Source organism: Lacerta agilis, chromosome 3 (assembly GCF_009819535.1).
Source record: "Lacerta agilis isolate rLacAgi1 chromosome 3, rLacAgi1.pri, whole genome shotgun sequence".
Classification (NCBI taxonomy): Eukaryota; Metazoa; Chordata; class Lepidosauria; order Squamata; family Lacertidae; genus Lacerta; species Lacerta agilis.
Genome location: NC_046314.1, coordinates 73,042,307 through 73,068,815, shown reverse-complemented (window position 1 = coordinate 73,068,815; position 26,509 = coordinate 73,042,307). Strand labels below are relative to the sequence as shown.

At 41.1% G+C, this 26,509-nt stretch overlaps 1 protein-coding gene across 5 annotated transcripts in view; it reads left to right on the top strand.

Moving 5' to 3' along the window:
• Positions 1 to 2,802: 2,802 nt before the first annotated feature.
• Positions 2,803 to 26,509, top strand: part of SIPA1L2 (signal induced proliferation associated 1 like 2) — a 79,523-nt gene continuing 55,816 nt past the window's right edge. For all 5 annotated transcript variants that reach the window (XM_033144284.1, XM_033144283.1, XM_033144285.1 and 2 more), the window contains exons 1-2: positions 2,803 to 2,932; positions 22,874 to 24,565. In XM_033144284.1, coding sequence (XP_033000175.1) covers positions 23,107 to 24,565 — 1,459 coding nt within the window. In that variant the 5' untranslated portion in view covers positions 2,803 to 2,932; positions 22,874 to 23,106. The remainder of the gene's footprint in view (positions 2,933 to 22,873; positions 24,566 to 26,509) is intronic.

Here is a 26,509-nt window from a genome sequence, read left to right as displayed (position 1 = left end):
ATCTCAAAGATCTCAAAGTGGCTTACATACACAATAAGCCACTTCAAATGATTTGCACAACAAAATACATGAACAATATCCGTATCCATAAGCTTAATATAAAATTAATAAAATCAGAGAGCACTACAAGGCAGGATAATATATTGGGGCTGCTTTTCTATTGCAAAAACTCTGGGCTTTGTAGTACCTACAGGTACTTTATCCCTGAGTTCATTACTGCCATGTCAGAGTTATGATTAAAAGAGTTTTAGGCAGTAGCACTTTTATTAAATTTAATGATAATTTGCCTACTGTACTGCCTGGACTCTTGCAACTGCCCATCTCTAGACATGATTTCACCTAGTGGATGAATTCTGAGTCAACTTTAGGAGAATCAAGACCATGTATTCCTGTGAGGGGGCCTCTCACTGAGAGCCAGTGTGGTGTAGTTGTTAAGAGCGGTGGACTTGTTCACGTCCCCACTCCTCCACATGCAGCTGCTGGGTGACCTTGGGCTAGTCACACTTCTCTGAAGTCTCTCAGCCCCACTCACCTCACAGAATGTTTGTTGTGGGGGAGGAAAGGAAAGGAGATTGTTAGCTGCTTTGAGACTCCTTAGGGTAGTGATAAAGCGGGATATCAAATCCAAACTCTCCTCCTCCTCTCAAATTCTTTTTGTCCAAGGGGGCTGAAGAAATGAAGCCAAGAAAACAATACCTTCTCCCATCACTACTTTACTAATGGGAAACACCCCAAAAGAATCAATTAAATATCCTTCCAGAGCATACTGAAGTCATAACTTCTTTCCCCTGGAGTACACCTGTTTGAATTTATGGGGCTAATATTCTTCATATATAAAAAGATGAAAGTGCACTTCTTCTGGAAACTGCATTAAGTCTGAAAATTATTTCAGACCATTGTTTCCAAAACTTTAGTGTACTATTCTAAATTTTAGAGGGAATAATAGGGCTATAGTACATCTGCACTTTACTGAAAACCCTGTGCCTGTTCTCAAACAAAATGCAACAAGGGAACTGTGCCTTGGGCTGCAATCCTGCACACACTTACTTGGGAGTAAGCCCCATGAAACTCAGGCATATTTCTGAGTACTATTGCACTGTCAGAATCAATGACTTCTTTCTTCCCAGGATGACCTTCCCGTATTTGGGCACATGGTATATAATTCCTTCAGAATGAGCTGCACAACTCTGTGTCTCTGCATTCCATGCATTCCTATCAAGTACCAGTACCCAGACCTGGTCAAATCTGATTTTTCTTATGGTGGATGTTTTAATAAGAAATAATGTTAGAAGTCAGCAAAATGCTTCTCATTAAAGACATGGGTAGGTTGCTTTACATACCCAACAACAGCAAATTTGGAAGTGTAAGGTTTTCAGAACAGAAGTTACTGTAAGGGTAGCTGTTTATCATCATACGTTTGAGAGATAATGTGAGTTACTTTGTCTTCTCAGATAAAAACTTATGGTGCTTCTAAAGAGCTGTCGCTACATGCTGTCTGTCTCTCGTTTTTCATTTCCACTGTTTTTCAGTGGCTACCACAGATGTGCCCATTACTTTTTAAAATAGACTTTGAGGTAGTTTGTGTGTTTTGGCACTCAGCTGGGACAGCTCAGTGAATTGAACAGGAGACTCTTAATCTCAGGGTTGGGCAAAAGATTCCTGCATAATAGGAGCCAACTCCTAGGGACTGAGGGGGATTGCTCCCCCAATAAAATATTTGAGGAGGCTGCCCCTCCAAATTGATGGGCATTGCCATATAAATGTGCACAATGCCATGTGATCGATTATGCGGGGAGGAGCTTACCTCCCTTCCCTATATTTTATTCAAGTTGGCACACCTGTCCCTCACGGTCCCTTATAATTCTGTGAGTCTATTTTCGCTGCGTGGACACCACCTGCCCCAGAAAGAGAGCAGGAAATGGCAACGCCTTACTACGATGGAGTTGTCCAGGGTCTTGAAACCGAGATGCCATCGAATGCTTCGAGGATGCTCACCCTCTCTGCAAAGGGCTGCCGCCGCCACTGCCATATGCGCCCTGTGGGGCTACGGAGTCCCCACCGGAGTTTTAGAGGCAGGCACGTTTATTAAAATTTAACGATGGCCGCTTCCCCCGCCCCCCCTTAAACAGCGATTCGCGTCAAGGTCCGATCGCCGTCCACGCAAGAGACGAGTCTGCGGTGCAAATCGGGGTCCTGGCCAACGTAGGTTTCATATTCGCATTTTAAAAACCCCGTTGGCCGCCCAGAGCCGCGCTATGAGGAATCCCACCGGGATCGGAGACGCAGCGCGCAAGGCTGGTTACAGTTTCTCTCCCTATCGCGGTGAGCTGCTTCGCTCCGGGCTTCCCGTCGGCCTCCTCCCCCAGCTTAGAGACTTTCCCCAGTGGAGCTGTCCTAAGAGGCAGAACTTTAGGAACCCGCCCCGCGCGCCGCCTGGGAAACAGAAAAAAAAGGAGAGCGCAAGAGAGAGAGCGAGAGAGAGAAAGAAACAGCAACAGCAGAAGGTGGGATCGCCTGCTAATACGTAGGCGGGGCCTCCCCCCCCCCACAAGAGGCACCCTCCCCATCCAATGGGGCGTCAGGGCGCCCTCCGAGGGGCGGCCGCAGCCAATGAGGAGCTAGGGAGGCGTAGCCGCGCCTTGCAGCGAAGCTGAGCTCCTTTCCTCCCCAGCCTATCCGGCAGCTGAGACGGACCGAGCCGGAGCTTGCCTCGCGCGGGCAACTGCGCCGGCTAAAGCGGACGGGCGGCGCGCGCGGCGCTCGCTCTGGTCGCCCCCCTCCCCTCCCCTCCCCGTCGCCCTTTCGGGGGAGAGACGCTCCGTCAGTCAGTCAGTCAGTCCGGCAGTTGGTTTCGAGGGAGAGAGGAAGGTAACCGGACGGAGCTCCTTCGCCTGGGAGCAGCCCGGCTTCGCTGCTGGGGTGTGGAAAGGAGGTAAGGGAGCCGCCGCCGCCGCCGCCGCCGGGTCTCTCTCGCGTCGGTTCTCCTGAGAAAGTGGTTGAGGGAGTCTGGAAGGGGAGCTGAGCCGGGCTGGGTTCGAGACTGAGGGGCAGAAGCGGCCCCTTCAGTCCGACTGAGGGGAAAGCGGGTCTTCCGAGGAGGGGCAGGTCGGTGCCACCCCCTCCCCCTCCCCCCTTTGGTGGAAGAGAAAGAGAGAGGGAGGAATTAATGGAGGGCTTTTGGGGATTAGTTCTCCACAGCACCAGGAAAACTATCTCTCTCTCTCTCTCTCTGTGTGTGTATAGAGTTTCTGGTGGGGGTTGGGGCAGCGACACTTTCTTCATGCACTTGCTGCAGATGGTGCAAAGGTTCCTCACGTTACTTTCTTCCTCTCCCCTCCCCTCCGACGAGAGAGAGACAGTCAGTCAAGATGGAAAGTTGGAGGAGGTTATTCTGGCCTGGGCATAGGTGAGGAGGCGAAGGCAGGAGGGAGTTGTCTTTTCCTCCCTCCCTCAGGGATAGCTGCTTAGCCACCCCCACTCCCGTGGGTGGAAAAATAGCACAGGGGGGAGGGGGGGCTAGGGGTCGGAATTCGCCCCCCCCCCCCAGCACACAGCTCGCCTCTCTCGCGCACAGCTTTTGTGCCTGCTGTAGCATTGCCATGCATCGCTTGATTTCATCTACTGTATTTATTTATAAGTTTCGCAAAACAAATGATTCTGCTTGGACTAGGGCATGGGTTGGCATAACGGTGGTATCTGTTGGACTGGCGACGTCATTTTGCTGGACAGTTGTCTAAAACCGGCACCTCAAGTTTAGTCTAACTTTTTAAGGAATGCTCTGTGCTAATTGCTAAGATGTTTTTATAAGGCTCCCTCTCCCCCAAATGGGCATATCGGAAGGGAGGAAATGGGGCAATCTTCTCTTCCCTTTGGATTTGACAAGCAATGTATAGTATGTACAGTACATCAGTCGTAGGTGCTAGAATAGGGTTATTGTCTGGTCCAGTTAAATGATTTTTCAGCACTTTGATTTTTGTGTATAGCAAATGGCAAACTATGTCCTGTCTGTTTTCTCCCCCCCCCCTTCTCTGCTACCCCCTTGTTTTTCTTCCAGAGTCTGAAGCATGACCATCAATTCATTTTTTAAAAAGAAAGCTTGTCTTGTCTTATGCTGTATTTAATGGAACACAAGTACCTTTGTAGTTTTGTGGAAAACTTTTACCATTATTTTATGGATTTTGGTTTAACTTAACATTTGCAGGGCTTTCCACTGTTATTGGGTAGCTAGCTCACTGTTTTGTTGTGACAAAAGACTGCTCTGAAGCTGATAATTATCTAAAGCACCTATTAACATATAAAGTGAGTTTGTAAGCTACATTTTTATTGCTAGAGGATACCTTTGAATACTTGCAGCATGGTTATCCTATCTTTGTAGGCTTGGTTGTTGGCAAAACATTGTTTGAAAACAGGTATCTATATTTTTGCAGTAAAGATTATTGCTAACAAAAAGACTGCTGTGAATTCTTTTACCTTATTTTTGTGTTCAATTTTCATTCCTAAATGTTAACACTAGATGGCTTTCTTGCATTGTCCAGAAAGGACAGTACAGATCAGAGCTGTCTTCTGACTTTGCTAGCTTATATCCTAGCACTTGCTGCTTATAAAATGCTAGTACCCTGGTCTGTTTTATAGTAAATGGAACTACAGTAAAACCAAATTTAAGCAGTTCTGTTCTTGGCAGCTTTGTTTTGACATTCTTCTTTACAGCAGTGCTATATGTGCAGTTGTTTGCAATTCCTATAATTCTGTGGTAAGCGATACTCAGAAAAAGCTTTGAATGTATTTTTTCCATGAAAAGGGCTGCTTTATAATTGATGCATATATTGATTAATCATAATTGCATTGCTTTACATTCTCTTTGAAACTGGTATAACCTCTTTAACTGATTTAATATAAACAAATCAATATTTTCTCTAGTTTTGTGTTTTTGTTGTTAATTTTGGCCAAAATGATGCTACTCCAAGTCATGTTTCATTAGCTTCTGTGTAGCTAATACAATTGTATTTTGTTTGTACAAAAAGTGGCCTTAGAACAGTTATTTATGTAGTGCATGATGTTTTTCTTCCTATGAACTAGGTGACTGTGCAAGTAGTGTAGATATGCTTCTCTCAATTCATATGAGCACAGTATGAAATAAGAGACTGAGCTGTTGTTGTGGCCTGTCTTCTATTTGGAATAAAGTAGAAAGGTTGCAAGGACTCAGGCCAGGATGGCAATAAACAATGGTTTTCTCTATTTTTGTTGTTGAAAGTATAAAACAAATTCCAGTTACAATGATTATTAACTCCAGGACAAGGCCCTGTTTTGTTTATTTTTCATCAGCTATCGTTTCTTAGTTTTATGGTCAAAGTGTACCGAGTGTGTCTCTTTCTACTTTATTTCCTGTCTTCTATTTGGGTCATGCTCTGAAGAGCAAAAATGCCCCCCCCCCCGAATATCAGCACCCTTAGACTGCAGCTCAATACAGAGGATTGAAATGTAGAGGTGCTGCATTTGGATTTAGGAATTGTGGTTATCGTTGTGGTTATCATTTATCTATGCTGTTTTCTGAACTATTGTTGATTGAAAACATGAAATGTAGGACCCCATAGGGAAAAAAAACTGCTTATTACCTAAGAAATAATCACAGATGAAATTATTCCAATAGTGCAACTTTAAGGACATTAAAAAAAAGTTTGGCTTCAGAATAGTTGGCTTACTCTGAATGTTCATATAAATTAAAATGGATGCCAGCAAAGTCTTAACTATTGATGTGTTTGCTGTAGTAGCTGACACTTACTGCTTTGAACCTGAAAAGGAAGAATGAGATAATGTATTTCTGCAGTTTTGAAAAAAAATTGTATAGATGGTCTAAGCAGCGGTGTAGCTAGCCACTTGGGTGCCTGGTGCGGCGCATGCGTCCTGCAGCTGGGGGGCAGAGCGAACCGCCCATGGGGGCGGGGCAAGCAGCCCGTAGGGGCGGGGTGAGCCAAGGGAGCCTCTCTGCAGCCTCCCCCTCAGCTATAGGGTGGCTGAGGCAGTGGGCAGATGCAAGCCCTGCGCTGCTCAAAAAAGCAGCGCTGAGCTTGCAGGCAGTCCGCCCGCTGCCTCCCCTTCAGGAGAGACGTGTGGCTCAGGTGCGCTGCAGGCCCCGCGGTGTGGTGCCCAGTGCCCCCCCCCCTAGCTGGCAGAAAACGAGCCCAGGAGGATCCTGCAGTTTTGTTAGCAAGTGGAGAGAGAGAAACACAGAGAGCTGTGTTGGCGACCACCACATCTGAACTTACCTGCCCTCGATGGATGGAGCTGCTCTGCCGTGTCCGCTGGGGCGTTGAGGATGCACTGGGAGGTTTTGGGCGGCCTAGGCAGGCAGCGCCCAGCCACACCCAGTGCTGAGACTGCCTCAGCCCACCCCTTCATGTCAGACACTTCATCATTCATTACTTCCAATGTTATGACCCTGAATATTCACTTGGAAGGAAGTCTTGTCGATTTCAATAGAATTTCCTAATAAGCATTCTTGAGATTTCCTTTGTAGGCTTAGTGAAGAATCTTAAATCCCAATATTTGATACTGGAAGGGGTTAGAATAAGGCATAGGTTTCCCCCGGCTCTGCTATGGGGCAAGCTTTGCCACTGTGGAGGCCCCCATTGTATGCCCCTGGCAGCCATAATAAAGCCTTCAAATGAGGTATTAAAGTTGTGAAGTGTCCAATTCAGTAAAACTGCCCCATTCCCTGACAAGGGGCGTAATATGGGCTCCTCTGCTGTGTCAGTTTGGAGTTGGCACAGCTAAAAGCAGAGGATTATTGCCTCATGTCTTCTACCCTTTTCTTGTAGGTTGATGCTACAAGATTGAGATAGTTGGCCACTTCTGCTTCTGCTTGTTTTTTCTCACATTGGTAAATTCCATCATTGAATGTTAGAACTGAAATTGTCTTGATGGATGTTACTTTATATGTATGATTTGGCCTCATTTTAAAATGTACTTCAGTGTCATGTCTATCCCTAGGCCTGACAGAGGGATAGAGTATAATCTACTCACTTGGTATACTTTATAAGATGACTACAATAAGTCAAATTGTTTGTATTCTATCTGTAAAAGCTACTTACATTTTCTGTGCTCATATCCATGCACTTTAGTTAAGTTTGTGTATCCAGTTCCATGTTTCTGGATTTGTCAAGGTTGATTGGCAGGTGTCTTGTAAGTAATCAGCTCATTTGGCTTTTATAGAAGACACTCAGAATATTTGACATCATCTGTTAATTTGCAACGGAATAAATTTCTGGAATAAAAGTTGCCTACCTGTACTTTTGTAATTCATTAACATAATTTCAATCTTGCAAACTCCTATCTTTTCAGGTTTCTTTGAATTTATATTAGTTAGAATATTTTGTCAAACTATTTTGATGTGTGAGAAACACTTCTTTAATCAGAGTTTTGAAATGTCTGCCTCATGTACATTGATGGCACTAAATTAAATAAACACAGCATTTACAAAAAGTTGTGGAAGAACTGATTTTAAAACTTACTGATGAAGTAACAAGTTCCCCCAATTAATTGAGTAGATGTTTATTTGCTCCTGTGTAAATACTTCTAATAATAGTAGAGGAAGAAGTGTTTTCAAGGTTGTGCAGGCCAGGGTGAGAGGGGGATAAGTGTCTGTCCATCTCCTTTTAATAAAATGCCCCCCTCCCAAAAATAAAAAAACCAACCAATGCAGGATAATTAATTATACCAGTTCCAAACTGGCATAGTTGATGATTATGATCCTGAAGCTTCTTCAAGGAATGAAGGGTTTCAGATTGAAGACTGCCTCTACCCCACACCTGGAATGAACCATTTCAGGGCCTAACATCAACTACTGCCAGCAGTAGAACTATGTTCACAGAACTATCTGCCAGTGTGCAGCAGGGGCCTGTGCAGCAGATGTGCGTATCTACCAGTGCAGCTCTTTACCAGCGCCAACTGGCTCCAGCCAGTGAATGGGGTGGTGAAATTGTTCTTCCAAACTCATGTAGTTATTTGAGTTTCTTTAATTGGGTGAGAATTATAATCATAGTGGTGGAAGGGACCCAAGGGTCATCTTGTCCAACCCCCTGCAATGCCGGAATCTCAGCTAAAGCATCCATGACAGATGGCCATCCAACCTCTGCTTAAAAACTTCCAATGAAGGAGTGTCCCCCACCTCTTGTGGGAGAATGTTCCACTGTTGAAAAGCTGTTACTGTCAGAAAGTTTTCCCCCCCAAATGTTTAGTCAGAATCTTGTTTCATGCAACTTGAAGCCATTTGTTTGAGTCCTACCCTCCAGAACAGGAGAAAACAAACATGTTCCCTCTTCCATGTGACAGCCCTTAAGATAATTGAAGATGGCTATATCTCCTCTTAGTCTCCTCTTTTCCAGGCTAAACATATCCAGCTCCTTCAAGCACTCCTTGTAAGGCTTCATTTCAAGACCTTTGATCATCTAGGTTGCCCTCCTCTACACACGTTCCAGCTTGTCAACATCCTTCTTAAATTGTGGTGCCCAGAATTGGACACAGTATTTCAGGTGTGGCCTGACCAAGGCAGAATAGAGTGGTACTATTGCTTCCTTTGATCTGGACACTACTTCTGTTGATGCAGCCTAGAATGCTGTAGTTTAGATTTTTATTTTTTTTGCTGCTGCATCACACTGTTGACTCAAGTTAAGCTTGTGGTCCATTGAGACCCCTAGATCCTTTTCACATGTACTGCTAGTAAGCCAGGTGTCCCCCATCCTATATTTGTGCATCTGGTTCTTCCTGCCTAAGTGTAGGACCTTACATTTGTCCCTATTGAAATTTGTCCCTATTGAAGTTTGGTGTCACCCTCAAATTTGATGAGCATCCCCTCAATTCCTTCATCCAAGTCATTTATAAATATGTTAAACAACAATGGGCCCAGGAATGAATAGTGTGGCACCCCACTTGTCACTTTTCCCCAGGTTGACAAGGAACCATTAATGAGTACTCCTTGGGTTCAGTCAGCCAACCAGCTACAAATCCACCTCGTTCAACCCACATTTTACCAGCTTCCTCGCAAGAATATCATAACATGTACTTCACTGTCTACACAGTGTGAACTACTCTGGATAGTCACACACTCCTGTATAACTATTCTGTAGCAAGAACTGTAGTAAGAAGGGGAGAAACCTCTACAACTGACAGCTGTTCAGCATGAATAAAACATGTATAATAAATAAATAGTCATGTTAAGTGACTTTAAACATTGGTAAATTCCATCATTGAATGTTAGAACTGAAATTGTCTTGATGGATGTTAGTTTATATGTATGATTTGGCCTCATTTTAAAATGTCTATCCCTAGGCCTGACAGGGGCACAATTGATCTAATCAGAAAACTTCTAGCTTCAGACTTACAGTACTGAAAATAAAGCACCTCTCCAGTTACATGTGGCTTGATAAAGAGCACTGGGTTTAGGTCACTGTAATAGTGTCAGCACGTGCATGGTTGTAATGTGTAAAGGGCAAGGGTCTACCAGTTTTGCTTGGCCTTGCTCACCAAGCCAAAAAATCTAGCTACTAGACACACGCACCTCAATCAAGCCTCCAGCCCTCCTCTCTCTGGGCAATAATCTAACAGGCATTTCTCAAAGAAAAGACCAGTAGGAAGTGTACCAGGTTTGGCACTGCTGGTTTGAAAACACTCTGAGTGCCTTCAGAAAATAGCAACCAGCCCTCCCCAGTGCATTCCATTCCTGTTCCAAAGCAGGAAGAACCAGTATGGGGGTTGTTGGTTTGGCCCTGTGCGGTCAAGGCTCATCAGACATTTTGGCAATGCAGCTGGAAATCTCCACCATTCCTTACAATTTTGGAGGTGGTAGACATAACCACATACTTGTCTGGATGACCTCCACTCAACTCTAAAGCTTCAAAGTTGGGAAGAAAGCTTTGTTGGGAAGTTGAGGAGTGAAAATAAAAGGATAGGAGGGAAACCTGGAGGTAGATTTTAATTTCATTGATAAGTAAGATGAAAATTAAACCAAGTTCCTAGACAGAGTTAAAATAAGCTATTGAGTCATCACTTGCTCTTTCAACTTCCTAATGGGGCTGCTTTTATCATCAGATGATGGACCCTGACATTGATGTATTGCGTCTTGGTTTAGACAATTTATTCAAACATCTTTCACTAACATGGAAATAAACCCTGTCCTACTGAAATCTCAATTGTGGCTTACATGCAAATACAGTGGTACCTCTGGTTACAAACGCTTCAGGTTACGAGCTCTGCTAACCCAGAAGTAGCTACTCCTGGTTGCTAGCTTTGCCCCAGGATGCGAACGGAAATCGCACGCCAGAGTGAGGCCCCATTAACAAAAGTGTGCCTCAGGATAAGAATGGTTTCAGCTTAAGAACGGACCTCCGGAACAAATTAAGTTCGTAACCAGAGGTACCACTGTACATGGTTTCATTTTTCTACTGTAACCTCCAAGCAACATCACAGCAAGAAGATTATTCTTGCTGAGCCATTTGAGGTAAGCTAACACATTTGCTGTTTGACCAGCAGTACAATTGTCCTCCATGGGCTTCATATACCAGCTGTACCACTACAAATGATTGTGTTGAGTGGTGCTTTGTTTAAATGAGGGAAAACAAATGTGATGTTAATGTACAATTTCCAGAGTTGGCCTCATATGGGGGTTGGAGAGGGGACTGGCAAGGAAGTGCATGGATGGATAAGATGTACGGTAGATAGCATTGTGGTGAGACAGGAATTTTAAGAAGTGGGAATAAAGTGGAATCAGGGGTTTTCATGGATGTAATTAGCATGCAAAACAAAGTATTTACAGATTTTGTTTAAAATAATTTTTCAGAATATATATTGTAAAAATTCAAGTTAGATAGGAGTGAAGTTGTGAAAACTCTAAAGAATACTATTTGTTAAAAGTGTAATAACTAATCCCCTTTAAAAGGTCTTATAGCACATAGTAACCTACAGTAAGGTCTACCATTTGTTAACACATTATTTCTTATCCCCACTGAGGACACCATTCAGTGGAAGTGTCTCGAGCACAAACACCATATGAAACTATATGAATGGTTGCATGCTACATCCAGGGTGGCTTGCAAAAATGTTCCCAGTGAATTGTTCATATGTATAATCCCAGTGTAGTCAGAATTGTAATCTGTATTGTGGAACCTTGAAATTAGTTCATTAATGTATCAGAAATTTATAAGCTTCATTAAAATCATCATGATAGATATTTGCATTAAATAGATTCATTTAGTATGGCCTTCAAAAAAACTTCAGTGAGAAGATGATGTGTTCTGTATATGTTTCATATGGTGTGATTTAATCACTAGCTTCCATTTTAAAAGACAACAATTATAGTTGTAAATAGCTTTTTCTAAAGCATAGCATAAATACTATAGGAGTTAATGACATTTCAAAATAACAGCTGCTTTTAAAAATAACATTAAGTACTGGTGTGTGTGTGCATTTTTAGCATTCACTTGATTTTGGAAGGTAGTGTAGCTGAACAGCTGCAGATTGTGTATTTTCATCACAAGCTGTGGCAGTTGGAAAGTTACTCTACTTCTTCCTGAAGTAGAGTATCTGAAGAAGTGTGCATGCACACGAAAGCTCAAACCAATAACAAACTTAGTTGGTCTCTAATGTGCTACTGGAAGGAATTTTTTATTTTTTGTTTTGTTTCATCTACTTCTTCCTATCCAACAAAGGTAGTTTGATGCTTGAGCAGCTAGACCAAGGTCACTTAGTTTCAACTACACACAGTACAGATTTTTTTGTCTGCTGTGTATAACAGTGTAGTAATTCACTGAAAGGAAAGGCATCTACAGGATTATTTTGTATGTTCTCACAGTCATACAAACTTTCAGTTTATTGTTTTATGTAATTGTGCTTAGTAATAATTAGCTACATAGACACATATTCAGACTATGCTTGTTTGTAATATACAAGAGATCTGAAGCAAAATGTTGTAGCATTGCGAGTTCTGTTCACTGTTACTATCACTCATCCATGGTCTAATTAGGGCGTGTCATTTAAGGACGAAAAATTTTATTTTGTGAATTTGCTCAATGAGGGGGTCTAAAAATATGTAATTGCACATGAGGAATCCAAATCTGCAATTATTTTTATGATTAGCTTGGTAAATTGAGATTTGTTTGAAATACACTAAAAAAAGCCAAAAACTCGCATTTTGAAGCGAAGTTAAAGTTTTTAATCATTTTATACAAGCGAAAATATAAAGAAATTTTATTTCCAGCTGTAACAACATATCATCACTTTATCTTATAACGTCCTATTATAGTAAAAAAAAAAAAAGAATAACATTAATTGGAATTAATAACAAGTTTCATCAAGCCCTGTTTTGATTCATTTCTTGACAAAAGCCGACGACCTGCTTCTTGGCCTCTCTGCAGCCTCTGTGACTTGTTTCACACATCTTTCAATCCCTTGACCATGACAAGGCCACTGAGGAACTTGCATAGGCTTGTCAATAAATTCCTTTATTTCTGTCAAAGTCATTTTGCATGTTAATGGAGGTTCATAAACTCCATCAAACCAGTCTATCAACTCCAATAAGTTTGAAGCAGAGGTGTTTATAGAAGGTATCTTCCTTTGACGTACTGAAAGGTCTCCAAATATATCATCATTGCCACCTCTCAAATTGATGATCTTTTGAATTCCAGCTCTCCTTTCTTCCTTATTATTTGAGCACAGCAGTGTCTGAATTAACATTTCACTAAATGCATACCACGCTGAATGCTTAACAGTCGGCAAAACAGCATTTACTACAGCCTTGTTTTGCAGTCTAAGCTGTTGCAATTGAAACAACAAATGATGTGGGCCTTCTATCCACAAATGTTTTACTTGGATATTGAACCAACACGGATAGTACACACCAATGATGTATTCTACAATCAGCCTTAAATTCTTGAGGTTTTTGCCTTTTAGGCATGTTTGGAAACCCACAAGCGACAAAGTCTGTTTGCTGTTGTAAGCCACCTTGAATGGCTCACTGGTCCAATTTCAAGAAGTGCCACATTATTGGGAAGTTTACCTGCTCTTATGGCCTGTGTAATTCTATATCCATACGCTTGATCGGTTGACAGATCCTTCACAATACTGTCACTGAGTTCAATAACAGGTACTCCAATTGAAATTTTTGGAAATTTAAGATTAATATCAAGCTCTGTAGCTGCATCTAACATTTTACCAATGTCACCTGTCCACTTGTTGTTTGACAAAGTCTTCCCATCAAGGGCTGTGATTAAATGGCGAAGAGGTAACTCGGTGTGAAGAGCACAAACTAGCCAGTTAAGTTTGCAGCCTAGTTTGACTTCTACCCAGTGCATGATGCCACCTTCCCAGCCAGTATTAATATTTGTTGAATCACCTCCAATTGCTTGTATTTTTTTATCAATACCTTTCTCTTTCATGAAATTCAGTAAATTGTCAGCAATTATTTCAGCTGGTTTTTCATTCTTTGAGCTTTTCTCTGGTGTAAAGTGATAAAGGTATCTCCCACCTGGCTCACTACAAACTGAATAATGTTGTTCTTTCATAGTACTGGGAAACTGCTGCTCTAAATTTTCAGCCTTCAGCATAACTTTAGTTGAATCTTCACGACCATCGAAAAATATGCAATCAATTTGACCCTTCTTACAAATTTCTTCAAATTCATTGTCTAATGATGACATCAATTTCTCCTGCGCTCTCTTTACTTTATTGTGGTCAACAACAAGTTTCGTATTTTCTTCAGTGATCAAGCCAGTATCAATAAATGCAGCGGTGGTAATTGCAGCTGTGGCATGAAGACCAACACCGTATCTGATGCTCTGCTTAGTAATATTAGGTATATCTAATGTATTGTACTGTTTCTCTCCATTAGAAGTTGAAGGAGCTGCTAAATCATAATTTGATTCACTTCCATCTTCTGTATCAGATTCCTTTTCCTCATTTCCAACCCTGGAGGAACTTTCTTCATGTGATGGAAGTGAAGAAGTCTGCAAGCATTCCTTTTTATATTCAGCATCAGCAAGTCTTGTTCTCTCAACTTCTCCTCGCTTTTGCTTCTTTATCAGTCTGTTATGTTCTGGAAAATCTGGCAAACCAATTTGGTGTGGTCCAATAGAACCAATCTTGTTTCTCTGGCCTTTAATGAAAGCAAGTTCTTTCACTGGGATCTTCTTGTCTTTAGAGCATGTACAATTAATATGAGCTTCTTTTGTGCAATGTGTAGCACAGCCAAATTCTGAGCACATAATGATTTCACATTTGCAATTGAGAATGTCAAAGAGCTTGTCAAGTTTTGAAGCAAAGGCTTCTTTAATATCTAACTTGCCCCTTCCAAGAGATATGTTTTTTGCTTGCTCTCAACTTTCTTGAATCTTTGCTAATACTGTAACTCTTGAATTCACAACAGGGAAAACAAAAGAACAGTTTGCTCATTCCCATTTTTCAAGTACTTTAGGATATATGTCTTTTGCAACACTGGCAGCTGGATAGTTTCTCATATCCTCACTACTTTGTTCTCTCAGCAACAGTCCATATCTTAACATGTCTCGCAAAGTTGGTAATTCCGAAGGCAACATGTCTCTTCCACTTCCAATAAGGTTGCTCACATGTGTGAATGCTCCCTGCCTTGTTCTCTTCTTTGTAGTCATAGTGAAGCAGTTATCACTGGTTGTAGAAAGCAAAAAAGAAATCACATACCATTGTATAATCATAGAATCATAGAGTTGGAAGAGACCACAAGGGCCATCCAGTCCAACCCCCTGCCAAGCAGGAAACACCATCAAAGCATTCCTGACAGATGGCTGTCAGGCCTCCGCTTAAAGACCTCCAAAGAAGGAGACTCCATCACACTCCTTGGCAGCAAATTCCACTGCCGAACAGCTCTTACTGTCAGGAAGTTCTTCCTAATGTTTAGGTGGAATCTTCTTTCTTGTAGTTTGAATCCATTGCCCCATGTCCACTTCTCTGGAGCAGCAGAAAACAACCTTTCTCCCTCCTCTATATGACATCCTTTGATATATTTGAACATGGCTATCATATCACCCCTTAACCTTCTCTTCTCCAGGCTAAACATACCCAATATTAATAATACAGATAACTACAATACATATATAACAGAACTACAATATCTTGTAATCAATTTTAGGCACTTATCAACATCTGTTTTCATGAAAATTTGGGAATAAAATATACGTTTAAATGACAGAAAAATTTAAAAAAATTTAAAAAGTAGGAACTTTTCACATAGATATTTACCAAGCAAGACCTAAATATTTACAAGTAACCAAAATATATTTCAAATTACCTAATCATACCACAACTTTTTAACACCCCTCAAATCAGGATTTTTAAAGATGAAAAATTCAACACGCCCTAGTGGATTATGCTGCTTTTGGCTATTAGTGCTCACAGCCTGTACTTCAAAAACATAGGGAATGGTAGAATGATTATTTACTGAGATGTGCTGACTGTGTTGAATCTTAGTAGCTTGCTTAAGATCTTGACCAGCTTCTTTCTAGAAGCTTTACCCTAAATCCTTAACTAATGGCTTTCACAATGCTACTTGACTCAATAATGACCATCTATGTTCTAGAAGATTTTGACGCATGATTTTGGCTCAAATCTTGCAGTTACCACCACTAAATATTCAACTGTTGTAACTCTTTTTCAGGTCAATTGCAACAGTCAGTGTACTTGATTCATATATTTATCATTCCTTATATTTCTGATTACAGTTGTCTTTTGATTGTGGCACTGCCCAAGCATGTTGGGGGACAGGGGGAGCCTCACCTGATGAAGCATCTCGGCCTCAGTGATGACGAATCAAGACAACAAGTGAGTTAGGCAACTATGTAAGGAAAGATGGCACCCACCCAAGAGTTCTTAAAGAACTCAAATATGAACTTGCTTATGATCCATACTTTTGTTAGAAGATATCCAACTGTGTTGGTCAGCTGATAGCAAAACGTCTATCAGAAGAATGGGGAGAAAAACAATTTTCAGTGAACCCCATTCCTCCCTGCAGCTCCCAAATTCCTCCAAAATTGCTCTGGAGGGGTAAGCTTGAGCAAATTTAAGGGGAATGTGGAGGGGAATTGTGAAAAAAACGATTCTCCCCATTCTTCTGACAGAAGCCTTGCTGTCAGCTGATCAACATTATTGGATATAACCCAGTGTAATTTGTCTGTAAGATTAGCCTCTATACTTGAGGACTGGAAAGAGGCCAATGCAACTTTAAAAGAGGGAGGGAGGATCCAGGAGTGATCTGAGAAATGGCAAGCTGGTTAGCTTAACATCTATTCCTGGAAATTACTGAGCAAGTCTTGAGGAACAAGTTTTGCTGATGAAGAATCAGTGTGATTTGTATAAGGATTAGTCTTGTGGTTAAAACAAAAAGGGATTTTGAGGAATCCAAAATGAAATCTCCAAACTGAGTAAATGGGCATTAAAATGTGATTAAATGTAAGGAAATGTAAAGTGATGCACACTGGAGCAAAAAGCCTAACTTCACAGATATGTGACTTTGCAGTGGTTTGAGCAGTAAAGTGATCTTGGAGTTGTAGTGGATAAATCAATGAAGATGTCAACTTAGCTATAGAAATGTGAGTTTCATGTTAGTGATAATTAGGAAAAGGATTGAAAAGAAAACAATCAGTATCATAATGCCATTATACAAATCTTTCATGAAATCACTCTTGGAATACTGTGTTCAGTTCTGGTCTTCATACCTCAAAAAAAGACCCCAAAAAAGATGTAGAGTTGGAGAAGTTTCAGATTAAGGCAGCCAATATGATCAAGGGATTGGAACAACTCTCCTATGAGGAAAGGTTACAACATTTGGACATGAGAGAGTTGTATAAAAGTATGCATACTGTTGAAAAAGTGGATGGACAGAAGTCCCCACCTCCCATAAAAGTAGAGTGGGGGGGGGCATCCAATGAAGCTGCATGTTGGAAGATTTATGACAGATGAAAAAAAGTACTTCATTCAGTTAAACTGGAAATTGTTCCCACAAGATGTAGTGATTTCCACTAAACTACCGGTACTCACCTTTAAAAGAAAAGTTCATGGAGAATAAGGCTATTGGTTGCCTCCTCCAGTACTGGAGGCAATATGGCCCTGAATGTCAGTTGCTGGAAACCACAAGTGGGGGGGGGGAGTGTGATGTTGTGTTGATGTCCTGCCTATGGGAGAATAGTGAATCAAGGCCACCACAATCGGAGAACAGATGGGCCACAAGCAGAAGAAAGAAGTTCATGTAGAACAGATAACAGCTGCACACTACAGGTCAAGTTATACATATTATTGTGAAATTAAGGAACTGAAATACATTGTAGAAAGCACTAGGTAAGAGAGGTGAGAGAGGACAAGCCAAGTATTTGAGTGAATCCATGTTAAAGAATTCTTAAACATGAGCCACTATGGCAGAGCTCCTCATGTGTATACTTTACAGTGTTCCCGTCACTGTTAAATGCATCTTGCCACAGTGTCCATGGTTCTCAAGTGTGCAGCAGACCTTTCTGCATACCGAGTTCCTGCTCTGAACTCAGCCTTAGTATGCATCTATTGAATTTATTCAGTTCCTGAGCTGTTGGCTGGCTAACCATTTGAAGATGCTTAGGATTATAAGGGACACGACAAAGTTAAGAATCCTTGTAAATCCTTACAGTTGTTTGTCCTCACTATGGTAAGAATAGTTTGAGGGCTAATGGGAAGCAAGGAAATGCTCATTTTAGATGTGTTATCAGCACTAGATGTGACTCAGGCTGCCACATTAAATTGGAGTGATAGCATGAAAGGCTGATTTTTATATTAAAAATGAGTGCAAATAGAGAAAGGTACCTTGTCTTTCCTCCCGCCCTCCCCCATCATACTTTGTTTCTTTAGGCATTTGTTGGCCTGGCCTAGAAGGTCTCCTTGGAAGCAATGGAAAGTGGAGAGATAAAATAAGGGAGGCTTAGGCTCCCTCCTCTGCATAATACTGCAGTATATTTTGTATTATTTTGTCCCTCAGGCAAATGAAATAAGTGAAGTTTTTAATCGATGGGTTAAATAACTCTTCCCACCCCAGTGCAGCATTCTGTGTCCTCAAATACATTGCCATTAATCAGCATGCCTCTTCTGAAACAGAACATCAAACATAGCAGTATCTGCTACTGTAATACCTGCTTCGTGTACACATCAGTATGATAGGAAATGAAACACTTTCTGCTCTTGCTGCCAGTTGTGTTTCCTGTATGTAAACAAAAGCAATCAGTTAGCAGAATGGGAAATTGTTTATTTGCAGGATGCTTGCTGTATGAACGGAAGGAAATGTTCTTTTACGGAGATCAGCTCATTGTGTTGAGGCTACATTGCTGGTGAAATTGATTTTAGAATAGTTTGGGGAAATTAGCTGCAAAATAGGTGCATCTATTTTGAGTCTTAAAATCTTCTTAACTTTTTACATTAGTGGTTGAAGTTGAAGCTTATAGATCTCATAACCGTCCCTATTCATAGTTTATGAACGGGATTTACACAGTTAAATGAATGTAATTTTAAACAGGAAGTTTGCTGTTTGTGCACTGCCTTTTTAAAATTTTGAAGCAAAGATGTAAGGCAATTTTGAATGCAATCTGAACAAATTAGCTAGGAAATATGTAGCCTGATATTGTGGTTTAAAATTTTGGAGGATGCATGGTAACAGGACTCCAGTAAATCTCTGCACCCACCCTGCCTTGAAGTGAAATAAAGGTTGTTTCCCCACTAGAGCACTAGAACTGCAGCTGAGACGTTCCTTTTCATTGGCTGGAGGCTTCACACAGGACTTAATAGCCCTCCATTACCTTTCCATGTACCGGTAGCTATTTGCTTAGAATTACGTCTATCCAAGGCAGTGAACTACAATATAAACATAAAATTGCAATAATGTAACATGGTGTTTCAAACATTCAATTGCACAAACAAACAGGAATACATTAAAATATAATTTAGGCAGTGCAGAATAGTTTCTAAAGCCACAGCAATAAAAAAGTATATACAATAAAATAACATGTGTTAAAAACCACATGAAAGTTTGTCTTTTTGAACACCGCACATCCCTTGAGAGGGAGATCCATAAAGTGGAGACCACTGTACTTTGAAGTCTCTGTCTCTGAATCCCACCAATTTGACAGATCTTAAAAGTGAGCCAGTAAGCAGACCTTTTATTTAGCAAAGGTCTCTCAACATTAAGGATCCCTCTTTGCAAGTTTTGCCCCTTTATTGTTTTGTCATGAGCATGATAGTTCTTTTTAGAAAGCTGCTTCTTAACAGATCTATGGCCTCACCTGCACTATACATTTAAAACAGTATCATGCCACTTTAAGCAGTTATGGCTTCCCCCAAAGAATCCTGGGAACTCTCGTTTGTTAAGGGTGCTGAGAGTTGTTAGGAGACCTCTGTTTCCATAAGCAACTGCAGTTCTTCCAGTCACTCTTCCCAGGGAACTCTAGGAATTGCTAGGTGCTATAATGGCTCATAATTTTGCATGTTTACAGATCTATATTTGTGTGGTGTAGTGGTTAAGAGCGGCAGACTCGTTATCTGGGGAACCGGGTTCGCGTCTCCACTCCTCCACATGCAGCTGCTGGGTGACCTTGGGCTAGTCACACTTCTCTGAAGTCTCTCAGCCCCACTCACCTCACAGAGTGTTTGTTGTGGGGGAGGAAGGGAAAGGAGAATGTTAGCCGCTTTGAGACTCCTTCGGGTAGTGAAAAGCGGGATATCAAATCCAAACTCTTCTTCTTCTTCTTCTTCTTCTTCTTCTTCTTCTTCTTCTTCTTCTTCTTCTTCTTCTTCTTCTTCTCAGGTTGGCAGGAAAGGATTTCTCTTATTTTGTGCATTCTTAGAAATGGATTCTCATTTATGGATTTAATTTTAAAATGTATCCTCCCTTGCTGTTCCTTTATCAGCAGACATTTATTTAGAATTTCTGAAGTTCTAGTGGGCCAGTTTAGATGTGTTTCCAAACATTTGATTCTGTAAAGCAGATAAGTTGATGTCATGGTCTACTACTCTACCCCTTCATCTTCTGTGTTCTAATTATTAGATTGTACTCCAGTCGTTTTGTCTGGGGAGGATGTTGGAGTACAAATTATTCAGCAGCTGTGTGCTTCCCAGCTAAGTCTTAGGTGCAGTCATTTTACTTTACTTTATATTTAGCTGGATAATCTTGAGTCTGTATTATGTACTGATATAATTTTATATGTAGTGAATGTATGTTACACAGTATCAATTCATTATGGAATATTCATTGTACTTTTATTCTCTGTCTGTAAAATAATTTTAATCACTAAGATAATTTAATGTAATAGTGTTTCTGATAGAAGAAGAAACCTTTTTGTTACATAATATAAATGGAACCCCATTAAGGTTAAGACTATAATTTTGATTTGCTTCTACCTGTATACTCCCAAATCTTTCTATTCCAGATAGTCATTAAAAGAGCTATGTAACTAAAAAACAAACAAAAAAACCACTGAGCCTGCCACACATAATGCTAAGCCAAAACATGATTTAGCACCAACAACTAAATGTGCATATTTCCAGGCCAAAGGTTGCAGCTGCATTGCTCCTGCCTTAGTTCTGCTGCCACCATGTCACCTGGGTCTAAGCCATGGTTTGTCTTAGCATTGTGTCTGAAGGCCAATTGGTATCTTTCAAGCTGAGCAAGGTTTTGAATCTAGTAGCTTCTTCTGCTACTGATGCAAGAAGACTATGTACATTACAAAACTTCTTAGCTGCAGGTAGTTTTATAGGTATACAGTACTTTTGTAGTACATAATGCTTCTGAAATGTTGGAGAAGACAAGCAATAAGTCTTTTTAGACATTTTCATAGGAAATGGACTAGGATTTAAAAATCAAAAGTTTGTATTCTCCTTCCCTGAATCATATACGGTGCAACTGTCCCATTTTAAGTGAGACATCCTGGATTGACAGAAGCTGTCCTGGCTTCTGATCCCAATCCTAGATGTCCCTTTCTGGCTCCTGTGCTCTGACCCTGCCAGAACATGGGACCAAAAGATGGATGTTTTTTCATCTCTCCCTATGGCGCGAGTCAGTTGGCTCACACCAGAGTACAGGACCATAAAACAGAAGCAAAGCCTACCTTGCCCCTGCACGTCACCACTCTTCTTTCTCCTTCTGTTGTGGGACTTCTGGAAACTGGCTTCCGGAAGCACGTTTGTGAAGGAGCTGGAGACTGCAGTGACTTCTCCCAAGGCCATGCCAGCCAGATAGGAGGCAAAGACCGTGGAGGAGGAAGCCACAGAGGTGGCAGGCAGCAGCAAATGAGTGGGTGAGGGGAACTGAATCTTGCTTAATCAGTCCAATCTATCACTGCTTTGTTAAATTGACTGGGCCAACCCATTATCTCTGCATAAAATATTATATCATCATTATACCTCATGCTGAAATCATGCAGAAAATATACTGCTAAAAAAAGACAACATACAGTCTGGTTTCATTCATAAATAACATTATCTACAGAATGAGAAGCAAAGGATGTAGCTACAAATAACTGTAGTCAGCTGAAGTCTCTGCAGTGTCAGCCTTCTTTACAGTATTGGAAACACCCCTATTCTGACAATCTAGAACTCTAACTGTTCAGGTACAGTACCATTTTCTACTAAGAACAGGAATCAGTAACCATTACATTGTAAGCCAAAGTGAAATTGCAAAGGGATCCTGTAGAGGAGCTCAAAGTCATTTTGATCCTCCCTGGTTCTTTTTACTGCCATGCCATAGGCTTGACTTGGCTTTTTATCTGAACTTGGGCTCTTGGTTAAACTCTCTTGTCACTAGCCACATGCTGTAGCTTGAGCAGTCATGTTAAGCCAAGGTTTGGTTTAGTGTGATGTGCAGACCTGGTTTGTGTGAAATATAAGTGATTGGGTATTTCTTTAAAGTTTGTTCTGTTGTATCCCACTCCTGTTGTTGTTGTTCAGTCGTGTCCGACTCTTTGTGACCCCATGGACCAGAGCACGCCAGGCACGCCTATCCTTCACTACCTCTCGCAGTTTGGCCAAACTCATGTTAGTAGCTTCGAGAACACTGTCCAACCATCTCATCCTCTGTCGTCCCCTTCTCCTTGTGCCCTCCATCTTTCCCAACATCAGGGTCTTTTCTAGGGAGTCTTCCCTTCTCATGAGGTGGCCAAAGTACTGGAGCCTCAACTTCAGGATCTGTCCTTCTAGTGAGCATTCAGGGCTGATTTCTTTGAGAATGGATAGGTTTGATCTTCTTGCAGTCCATGGGATTCTCAAGAGTCTCCTCCAGCACCATAATTCCCACCCCTATGCTACTACTAAAAAGATTATTGCAGGGCTCTCTAAAATTGTGCATTTTGAACTACAGTCATACCTCGGGTACGGCCGCTTCAGGTTGTGCACCGTCCTGAACCCGGAAGTACCAGAACAGGTTACTTCCAGGATTCGGCACTTGTGCATGTGCAGAAGCACTGAATTGCGACCCGCGCGTGCGCAGGCGCGGTGCTGCATGTTGCAAATGTGCCTCCCGCATGGATCACGTTTGCAACCCAAGTGTCCACTGTACAAATAGCTGAATATACAAAGTTGCTTCAGGGCTACTAAAGCCATGAGTTGGCAGCTTGTCACAGCTAGAAGGGCCAATATTGTGGGACCCTGATATGGAAGATAATTGTCTATACCTTTTTATAATTTTGAATGTGTCATATTGGGACATAAATCAGTCCAAATGGAGTTCTTCTTTGTTTAAATTAATTTCTTATGTATAGGAGATGGTTCTGCTGCCGGTGGTGTTTTAGAGTAAGGCTCTACATTTTTAATAGACTATGTGTTAATTGATTTCTTCTTCCCTTTTGTTTGGCAGGTATGTGGAGTAAAAGTGAATTGCTATCAACTTGATCTTGATCCGAAGTTATAAAATGCAGACCCAGAAATGAGTCCTACTGAACTACCTTCTGGAATGGCAACCTGAAAGATCTTTTGATACACACAGACACTGTAACTCTTTCTTACCTCACTTCATAAATAATGGAAATGTCAGGCCAACAGCACTGCTCTTGAAGATAAGGCTTTGCATTCCCTTCCCGTTGCTTGGATATGAGTGATCACGTATCACAGGAAGAAAAACACAAATCCAGCAGAACTTCCTTAAAGTTTAAGGAATCAGCAAGAATTATGCAGTCTGATGACTATTTTGCAAGAAAATTTAAGGCTCTAAATGGTAATATGGGCCCCCCTTCTTCTCTAAGTGCAACCAACAAAGGTGAAAGCAGCAACCCAGCCAATGGTGCCCCAGCTATGCCTAAAATGGGTGTCCGAGCCAGAGTATCTGAATGGCCTCCTAAGAAAGATTGTACCAAGGAATTAAGCAAAGCTACATGGGAAAGTAGACCTCAAGTTAGTTATGACGGTGCTGGGTCAGCAAATGGTGACCAGAATGAGGGGCAGCAAAAAGAACCCCTTGATATAGAATTTGCAGAGGCAAAGTATGCATTAGGAGACATTTTTCTCCATTCACCACACAGAGGGCTTCACCCTATAAGACAAAGAAGCAACAGTGATGTTACAATCAGTGACATTGACACAGAGGATGTACTAGACCAGAATGCTGTTAATCCAAATACAGGAGCATCTCTCCATAGGGAATATGGAAGCACTTCATCAATTGACAGACAAGGTTTGTCTGGTGAGAATTTTTTTGCAATGCTTCGAGGCTACAGGGTGGAAAACTTTGAGCATAAAACACACATGCCGTTTGGATTTCCTGAATTTTTTCACTGTGATCCGACGATTTCTCCAAGTCTCCATGCTGCAGCACAGATTTCCAGAGGAGAATTTGTAAGAATTTCTGGACTTGACTACATGGATAGTGCCCTGCTAATTGGTAGAGACCGGGACAAATCTTTCAAATGGAGATTGAAGTCAGAATCTGTAGAAACATCACTCTTTAGAAAATTACGGACTGCTAAAAGTGAACATGAAACTCTTAAATTCTCATCTGAACTAGAAGAAAGTAGACTTGATAAAAATATTCATCCTTGGAATTGTCAGAAATGTTTTGCACATTATGATGTCCAGAGCATTCTGTTTAACATTAATGAAGCAATGGTTACCAGAATTAATGTGGGGAAAAGAAAAAATATAACCACTGGGGCATCTGCTGCATCACAAACTTCAACAGTAGCCGGACAGCTTGGAAGCTGTGAATCTCCTATGGGGAGTAAAGAGGATCTCAATTCAAAAGAGAACTTAGATGCTGATGAAGGTGATGGGAAAAGTAATGACCTAGTACTGAACTGTCCTTATTTCAGGAATGAAACTGGTGGGGAAGGTGATAGGCGGATTGCGCTCTCTAGGGCAAACTCAGCCTCTTTTTGTGCAGGAGATAGTTGTTCTTTTGAGTCTTCGCTAAGTTCACATTGCACGAATGCCGGTGTTTCGGTGCTGGAAGTACCCAGGGAGAATCAACCAATCCACAGGGAGAAAGTGAAACGTTACATCATCGAGCACATTGATCTTGGTGCATATTACTATAGAAAGTTTTTCTATGGAAAAGGTAAGCAATTTTTTTTCTGGAATCTCTTGCTCCCAAAGGTTTCAGATCATTTGCTGAACTTGTGGGTAGTGTTGTGAGATGTGAAAATATCTAATGTAAAATGAAGCTCTGCTTTTTTAATATGTGTCTTGGAGGGCATCATTATGGCCCTCCTTAAAGTATTGAAAGCCCCAACCTACTTATTTAATATTAATGATTTACTATTGGGGTTGTGTTTCTCTGACTTTGGTGTCACGTTCTTACATATGCTTTGACATATTTAATAAAAACCATAATCTGGTCTCCTATTCGGAACTACAAGATTAAAGGAGTTAGGACTGTGAGAAATATTCTTTAGGAGAGTATCGCACTGTCAGTGGTTGTAGCATCATTGTTTACAAGTACAAAAAACTGTCCTCCATCAAAATGCCATAAGTGATATGCTCTTATTCTCTAACTAGTATTTTATACAAACACTGTAAACCAGTTAATTTCATAAGCACCTAATACATGTGAGGGTAATGTGATGAGTTTTAAACTCTATACTTAGTGCAATCAAGGGTTTAATTATTGCTACAGATACGTTTAAAAATACTCAAAATGCTGCGTTTTAACTTTATGAAGTGCATAAAGTGTGATTAACCCATGATCTGGATCTGGCCTGCCAAGGCACAAGAAGTAGTGCCAGCACCTGCAACTTTCTCTCAATCTGATCAGGAGATAGAGCTCTATCTACTCTTTAAAGAACTAACTCTTCTCTAAAGATCTTTTCTAAAGGGCAGGGAGAGAGATTTTATCTTCAGTCTTGGTGCTAAGCAGTAGAACACTCAGATCAGAGGAAGAGTCTGGTGCCTGCTCTTTAAAAATAAATGGCAGCATTTCCACCTACCCCAGCATTTGAGTGGAGACGGTTAAAATGTGTGCGCATGCATATCTGTCCCTGTGTATTTTGTGTATGACCATGTTTGTGGGCTGTGTGCCCACATATCTAAGGAATGTATGTACATGGGCAGGGAGGGTCTGAGTGTGCTTTATGTGTAGTGTTTTTCTAGGAATGTGCGTGCACATTGACATGCATTGGCCATGTCAACCACTGGCATGTGGCCCTTGAAGGAATTGCTTTTGGGTAAAAAAAGCATTAAACCATATTTTGTATAAAGTGTTCCATCTTCCATCTAGTTTTGGTACAATGAGTGTATTCCCCTGAGTGTATTCTTGTTGTTAAGAGTCATTCAGTAGTATGTTGTGCATGTGCATTCACATGCTGTTTCTTTGTTTCTGAGCATATTTATAAAAATATTCAAACTATTTTTTCATATTTTAGGGGCCATTCTTACCAATTTCATATTTACAGAAGCTACAATGCAGAATTGTAATTGTCTAATGTAATACGTATTAGGGGGCTGCTGCTTTGAGAATTGGACAAAATCTAGGTTTTAAAACAAAGTGTGATAAAATTTAGGTATACAGTATAATAAATACCTGCCTCTACTTAGCTTTGAGTGGAAGCAGATATTTTTATTTATTATTAAATGTTTGTATGGTATGTATAGACTATGAAATAACTTCTAATGTCGATTCTTATTCAAGGTATGTGGTGTTAGATGAAATACATTAAGAACATAATCCTTCCTCTGTGATGGACAACAGAATGTAGACAGAAACCCCATGGGAGATTGAAAGGTTTTAGGGTGCCTCTGGACCAGACAAGATACAATGCTATAAACCTTTCACAGAAAACTGAAGCTCTTCTGAACCTTGAAGGCCCAAGCCAGCCCATTGGAGACAGCCTCAGCATGGATGTTGAAGTCTTCCAACATTGCTGTAAAAGGGCTCTCCAATGCCATATCCATCAGCTCAGAAAGGGAAGTAGTAGTACAGCCAGGTGGACAGCACAATAAAAGCACAGGAGGGTTTGGAAATAGCTGAAAGAATAACAGCAGGATCATATAATGTTTTCTAGAA